A 7,890-nucleotide genomic window follows, 5' to 3' on the forward strand; every position below is an offset into this window, starting at 1 on the left:
GTGGAGAGGAGAGCCCAAGTTTGGGCCCTGAGACAAGCCTCAGAAAATAACTGTAAGGAAAAAAAAGAAAATAATGGTAAGAAGGATATGAGGCTTGGGGCATCATTTCCCATACCTTAGGACTACAACTTGATTATACTAATAGCTGCCAAGAACAAGATAAAACAAAAAATAAAGACACAAAAATGAGTAAGCAAAGGAAAAAGAACCCAAACAGAGGTAATTACTATAGGGATAGAGAAGATCTGGGTTCATATTCAGAGGAAGCTAATGGAGCTAAAAAAGCCACTCTTCTTTCAATGTGAAACATCAAATGGTCCCAAGCACAAAAAGAGTTCTTGGAAGAACTTAAGAAGGACTTTAAAAATCAAATAAGAGAGATCAAGGAAAAATTAGAAAAAATAAGAGCAATTCAAGAAAATCAAGAAAGTTATTAAAGGAAGGACAACCAACTAGAAATAAAAAATGAAAAACTTAAGGAAGAAATTAATTCCTTGAAAACTAGAATTGGGCAAGGGGAAGATAATGACATTCTGAGACACCAAGAAATCATAAAACAAAATCAAAAGAATGAAAAAATAGAAGAGAAAGTGAAACATCTCATCAGAAAAACAACCAATCTGGAGAACAGATTGAGGAGAAATAACATAAGAAATAGTCTGACTACCTGAAAATAATGATTAAAAAAGAATCTTATTAGAAATTATCAAGGAAAATTGTCCCAAAGTTCCACAAGAAGAAGGCAAAGTAGACATAAAAAAAAAATCCAGGGATCACCACCTGAAAGAGATCCCAGGAGGAAAACTTACAGGAATATTATAGCCAAGTTCCAAAGCTCCCAGGTTAAGGGGAAAATATTGGAAGCAACAAGGAAAAAACAATTTAAATATCATGGAGCTACGATAAAGATTACATAAGACCCAGCAGCTACTACATTGAAAGATTAGGTCTTTGAATACTATATTCCATAGAGCAAAAGAGCTGGGGTTACAACCAAGGGCAACTTACTCAGAAAAGAAAAAACCAACAAAATTTACCCTGTATAATCCTGAATGAAAAAAATGGATATTAAATGAACTGAAAGACTTTCAGGTTTTTGTGACAACATCCCCAAAACTTAAGGCAAAATTTGAAATATAACATCTAGGAGAAATATAAGATAAACATTAAAGACCAACTATAAGGGACTCAATAAGGTCAAGTGGTTTACTTTGTATATGTGAAAATATTAGCAGTACTCTTATGATTGTCATCATTATTTAGTGGTTTGAAAGAAAGTCAAGGGCTGAGCTGAGTGTGATGGGGTGATTCTAAAAAAATAAAACTGTGTGGGGAGAGGTAAAAAGAAGTAATTACCTCATACAAATGAGGCATAAAAGGAAAAAAGTGATACAGAAACAGCTAGCAGAGGGGAGGGAGAGTAGTGCTGGAACCTTACTCTCATTGGGAATGGGTTAAAGAGGGAACAACAGATATCTAGAAGAGTGTAAATGTCTTCTAAATTCAGAAAGAAGTAAGAGAGCAGAGAGATGGGGTTTGAGGAGAGCATAAGGGAGGGACTCTTAGAGGGGTGGATAAGTTAAGGAATAGGAGGGCAAGGTAGTAGGTGGAAGTAAAGTAGAAGAGTGAGGAGGGATAAAGTAAATAGGGTTAGAAGGATAGTGAGGAAAAATGGGAAGGAGGAAAATATGTAAATAATTGTAGCTTAGAATATGAATGAGATGAATTTACTCATAAAACAGAAATGGATAGCAGATTAAAAATTTGAATTCAACAATATGTTGCTTTCAGGAAACATTATTACACAAATGTGAGATACACATAAAGAGAAAATAAAGGGCAGGAGTAGAATTTAGCATGTAAAAAAAAGAGGGGTAGTAATCATGATCTCAGACAAAGTTCAAGTTAAAATAGATTTAATCAAAAGTGAAAAGGAGAAATTACACTCTGTGTCAGCAATATTATTCAATATTGTTTCAGATAATGTAAAATACCTAAACAGTATAAAATATCTGAGCATATACCTGCCAAACACTTCTTATACAAATAAACTCAGATCTAAATAATTGAAGTAATATTTATGGTTCATGGGTAAGTAAAGTCAATATATTTTAAAAATGACAATTTTACCTAACTAATCTATTTATTCAATGTCATCCCAATTAAATTATTTTATAATTTATTTTATTTAATTAATTTACTATATTAATATAATTATTTACAAATTAAATTATATAAAATTATTTTACTGAGTTAGAAAAAAATAACAACAAAGTTCATTTGGAAGAACAAAAGGTTAGGAACTTCAAAGAAACCAGAGGAAAAAGATGTAATGGAAGCAGATTCAGCAGTATCAGACCTTAAACTATATTATGAGGTGAGAGCATTGTTGAAGTGTAAAAAGAATAGTTTCAATTATTTTAAATAAAATTTTCTTGTATAAATAAAACCTATGTAGTCATAGGGGAAAAAGTCCATAGACAATATCTCAGGTAGGATATGATTGGGTCAGAATATTGCTGTGGTGTAGGAAATGATGAACTGGTTGATATAGAAAAACATGGAAAGACTTGGACTTAAGAAAGAAGATGCTATTCACCTTCAGAGAAATAGACGATAGGAGGAAATAAGCATAGTACATTCTTACATATATGAGTATGGATATATATGTGTATATATTTGTATACATATATGTCCATGTTTAATTGTAGCCTTCTTTAGGGTGGTGAGGAAAGGGAGGTGAAAAATAAAGTGAAAAGCGCACAGCAGAGAACAAAAAGAAACCAACAAGAAGCAAATAAAAGTTGGGCAGTTTTGAAAACAATGTGCAGTATTTATTATGTAGATTTTCTTGAAATGGAAATTTATTGTTTTATATTGAATCCCCTCTTATGGTCTGCTGTGTACATGGCAATTTTTTTTCTTTTCTCATTTTGTATTTTAGTTTAAAAAAACTTACAAAAAAAAACCCCAAACCCAAACAAGTAAATCAAACCACAAAAAAACTCAAAACCCATTACAAACATACATAGTTAATCAAAATAAATTTATATATTGACCATATCAAAAAATTTATTTCATGTCTCATTATATCAGGATCATCAATCCTCTCGAATCTTATTATGTGCTCATAAGAGTTGAGCGCAATAGTATTCTATCACATTTATATACTATAACTTGATCATTCATTCCCCAATTTGTGGGCACTCTATAATATTCCCATTCTTTGCCACCTCATAAAGTGTTATAAATATTTTTGTACATGCTTAAGTTTGTTTTGTTTGGGTCTTATCCCTCCGTTAATCTATATCATTCAAGTTTCTCTTCCTCCTTTCTTTCCTTCCTACTTTCTTGTTGAGTGAAATGTATTTCTGTACCCAACTATATGTGTGTGTGTTCCTTCTTTTGACCAGTTCAGATAAGAGATTCAAAAGTCAGCTGCTCCCCGCACTGCTTCCTTGTTCGTATAAGATGTCTACTTGAGCACTCTGATGGTGCAAGATGATTTTCCTTAATCTTCCTTTCCCTCACCCTTTCATGCAGTGTATTTCTCTTCTCCTTTTTCATTCTTTTCTTAAGGTCAACAAGGCATAACAGTATCACTCCCAGGCCTTGTCTAATTGGACTCTGTGTATGGACCCTGAGGATGGTTCAGAGGGAACACATGTGTGATCTCCTCATTTTTGAATGTAAGCAATTTATCCTTGTTTAGTCCTTTATGCTTGTTCATTGGTGTTTGTCTTTTTATGTTTCTCCTCATTCCTTTGTTTGACATTCAATTTTTTTGCAGCTCTGATATCCATCAGGAATGTTTGGAAGTCCTCTATTTCATTAAAGGTCCATTTCCCCCCCTCCAGCATTATACTCAGTTTTACTGGGTAAGTTACTCTTGATAAACTCATATCCTTAGTCTTCTGAAATATCCTATTTCAGGTTCTCCACTTTTTTGTAGTGGTAGCCACTAAATCATGTATGATTTTGATTGTGGATTCTCAGGTGCTTTAATTCTTTCTTTTTGGCCACTTGCACTATTTTTTTCTTTGAACTGGAAGCTCTGGGGTTTTGGCTTTAAATGTCCTGGGAGTTTTCATTGTAGAGTTTCTTTTTGGAGGTGATCAGTGGAGTCTGGTTTTAAGATACCTGTGAAGTTTTCTTTAAGATTTCTATTTTTAGACTATGTAGGCTCTTTTTTGATCATGACATTCAGATAGTCTATTGTCCATTGATTCTTAATTTTTTTCCTTGATCTGTTTTCTAGGCCAGTTGTTTTTGTTATGAGATACTTTCCAGTTTTCTCTATTTTTTTTAGTCTTTTGACTTTGTTTTAATATTTCTTGTTGCCTCATGGGGTCATTAGCTTCTATTTGGTCCATTTAATTTCCAGAGGATTTGTTTTTTGGGCAAAGTTTTGTACTTATTGTGCCAAGCTGTGAAATCTCTTTCCAATTCTTTCTTTCGTAGCTTTCATTTCTTTTCCAATTATCCCCTCTAGCACTCTCATTTCATTTACAAAAAAATTTTAAACTCTTTTTGACTCTTATTTTATTTCTTTCTGGGATTCTAGTTGAGTTGAGCCCAAGCTGTATTTTACTCTGAGGTGTTGCCTGTAGATATTTTGGAGTCACTCTCTTCTTAAGAGTGTAGGGAAGACCTCAAATGTAGAGAGGTCCACCTGTGGTGAAGGCTGTTGTTTGTGATTTGAAGATGAGGCACTATAGACATCTCTAGCCCCTTCTCCCCTCACCCTTCATCAAGGGAGACTTTTAATCTTGTCAGGAGTTTGGGGCCAGAGGTTGCTCTACTTTCCTTATGGAGAGGGGGTATTGGGCTGAAGTTGTATCTGCTCTCTTAAATATTTTTAGTCTGGGGGATGTAATCAGGTTCAAGCAACTTTTGATCATTGTCATTATTATTATTGGGGGAAAGCAGGACCCTAAGCTCTATTTCCAAGGTTTGACCTCTTCCTCGCCAAAAGCCAGTTCCACAAAGAATGCTTAGCAAACAGCAAAGAAAACCTAATCCAAATTGGTAGTAAAACAGAAATCAGAGAATGTATACTCAATATATACTACATATGCCAGACAATACAGAATGAAGAAATACTCCTATTAGGAATGAGAGAACTCATTTCATCCAAGACAGAGAGTCCTGGATATCACTCAAAAGTAAATTGCCCATTGAAGTCTCGTGTAGCAAGTCAGAATAGGACATGATAGAGACTCTCATGTCTTCCCACAGTATTTTCCTTCAGTAACCTGAAGTGAGGTTGGCCTCTTCAATCTTTCTTCTGAAAGGCAGAAGTGCCCAAATTGACTGAAACCTCAAATAAAACTTGGAGCTTGAAGAATCCTGGAGAATATTTGGAGCTTGAGAAGTCCCAAAGAGGATTGAAGAAGTGTGGAATTCTTCCACTCTCTTGCCAACTCTGTTCTGCTCTCAAGTAGGGCATGGCCTTCATCTCCACCAAAACAGAAAGAGAGAGTCCCAAACCAATGGTTTTTTGGACAGAGTTTATGAGTTTGTGTCTTAAGCGTCCCCACCACCACAATAATGCATTGTAGTAGAGTTCTTTGTTTGCTCATTCTTACAACCTGCTTCCTGACTTCTGATGATGTTAGGACTGCATTCTAGCATATGTCTGGACGAAAGGTTTGGGCTGGTCCTGATGCTTTTTTTCTTAAGATTTTGAGTTTTCCTTTTTCCAGGATGTGAGGGACAGGCAACTTTCACTGCTCACAAAATGGTCTAATAAAGTTCAAAATCTCTTTGTTGTCCTCTTTCTCCTGCTGCCTGAGTTTTGCAACTTCTTGACCTGGGCTCAGTCTGTTCAAGAGTAGGTTGCTGATGTATGCAACCCCTATCAGCCAGGTAGAAAGGTCTTTTGTTTCTGAGTGTCAGAATTGTAGGTTCCTCATTTCATTTGGGATTCTTACCCTGATTATTGTGCTGAAGGCTGAGCTACAAGTTTCTGGCTTCTGAACTTCCTCCTTTATCAGAAAACCACAGAAAACCTCCCTACCCAGAGCCCTGACACTTCTTACACTTAGACTTAGCCATCCTTCTCAGTCTACCCTGAGTCTGTGACCCATGGCACCTGTCCTCCTTGTGGTGCTCTAGTACAGATCTGGGGCTGTCTCAGTATGGATCTCCAAAGTCTTTTTGCCTTGGGACATAGCTTCTTCCAAGGTATTTCATTATAAAGTTTCTGGAATGATCAGTGGATTTTTCCAAGTTGCTAAAGTGCTCCCATGATGGGGTCCTGTCTTGACTCTGTCTCCAATGTCCACAGACCTCCTTTTCTGTCTCACTGTGCCAACTTGGGCTAGACAAAGGACTCATAGTTACTTTTTCTGAATTTTGGTCTGGTGTGTTTTTTAGATCTGTTTGGAGGAGTTTGTGGATGGGATCTCACCATACTGCTTTGTAATGCTCCACCATCTTGGCTCCTTATTGCTTCCATATGGTTGTTATAGTTTGCAATATTTCTTTGAGAACTGTTTATTCATATTATTTACTATCCATCTATTGGGAAATGGGTCAAGGTCTTAAATATTAAAATATATTCTGGTATTCAATCATAAGTTTGGAGTTATACAATGGGGATATAATCATGAGAAATGCATAATCATTGATGGCACTTAAGTAACAAATCACTTGTGCTCTGTTTTCTTCAGAATGCCTGAGAGTAAAAGAGAACTTTAAAAAATGGAAGGGGCCAATCAAACCATTGTGACAGAATTTGTCTTGCTGGGCCTCTCTGGCCACCCAAGGCTGGAGACCATTTTCTTTGTTCTGGTGCTGTGGATGTACCTGGTGATCCTTCTGGGCAATGGTATCCTTATCATAGTAACTATCTATGACTCCCACCTGTACACACCCATGTACTTCTTCCTTGGCAACCTCTCCTTCCTGGACATTTGCTACACAACGTCCTCTGTGCCCTTATTTCTAGACAGTTTCCTCACTCCAAGGAAAATAATATCCTTTTCTGGTTGTGCAGTACAAATGTTTCTATCCTTTGCAGTGGGAGCAACTGAATGTGTGCTCCTGAGCATGATGGCATTTGACTGCTACGTGGCCATCTGCAAGCCCCTGAGATACCCTGTTATCATGAACAAGGATACTTATGTGTCAATGGCTGCTGGGTCATGGATAGCAGGAGGCATCACCTCTACAGTGCAAACCTCTCTTGCAATGAAATTGCTCTTTTGTGGAGATAATGTCATCAATCATTTCATATGTGAAATCCTGGCTGTCCTCAAATTGGCCTGTGCAGATATCTTACCTAATGTGATTAGCATGACACTTGCTGATGTAATTTTTCTGGTTTTCCCAGTGCTGTTCATTTTTATTTCTTATGTTTTCATCCTCTCCACAATATTGAGGATTCCTTCAGCAGAGGGGAGACGCAAAGCCTTTTCCACCTGCTCAGCCCACCTGACTGTGGTGATTGTATTCTATGGAACAATCTTTTTCATGTATGTGAAACCCAAATCTAAGGACTCTCTTGGAGTAAGCAAAGAATACATTACAGACAAGCTTATCTCCCTGTTCTATGGTGTTGTGACTCCCATGCTCAATCCTTTGATCTACAGCCTGAGAAACAAAGATGTGAAGACAGCAGTGAAGAATTTGATGGGTCAAAAGCTCTTCGCTGAGTGAATTCAGACAACCTCTATCTGATCCTTGGGAAGGAAAGAACATACATGCAAAGATGAACTTGAGAAATATTTAAACAGAAAGGTTCTATGTAACAAAACAAAGAACCTATTTTATTTAGCACTCATTATAACTGCTATTTCAGACAACAAACTCAATCTCTAAAGCCAGCTAATGTAAGAAGTACTTTGTCATGGAGGTACATATTTGTCTGGTGTACAAAGTATGGAT

The 7,890-nt window shown here is 36.5% G+C and overlaps 1 protein-coding gene across 1 annotated transcript; it reads left to right on the plus strand.

The window, feature by feature from the left end:
- The first annotated feature begins 3,857 nt into the window (after positions 1–3,857).
- LOC114031327 (olfactory receptor 13C7-like) lies at positions 3,858–7,662 on the plus strand. Its single transcript, XM_027846386.1, has 2 exons — positions 3,858–3,878; positions 6,675–7,662. The coding sequence occupies exon 2, from the start codon at positions 6,706–6,708 to the stop codon at positions 7,660–7,662; it is 957 nt and encodes a 318-aa protein (XP_027702187.1). The 5' UTR covers positions 3,858–3,878; positions 6,675–6,705.
- The last annotated feature ends 228 nt before the right edge of the window (positions 7,663–7,890 follow it).

This window comes from Vombatus ursinus, unplaced genomic scaffold (assembly GCF_900497805.2).
Source record: "Vombatus ursinus unplaced genomic scaffold, bare-nosed wombat genome assembly UNPS02015139.1, whole genome shotgun sequence".
NCBI classification, from domain to species: Eukaryota; Metazoa; Chordata; class Mammalia; order Diprotodontia; family Vombatidae; genus Vombatus; species Vombatus ursinus.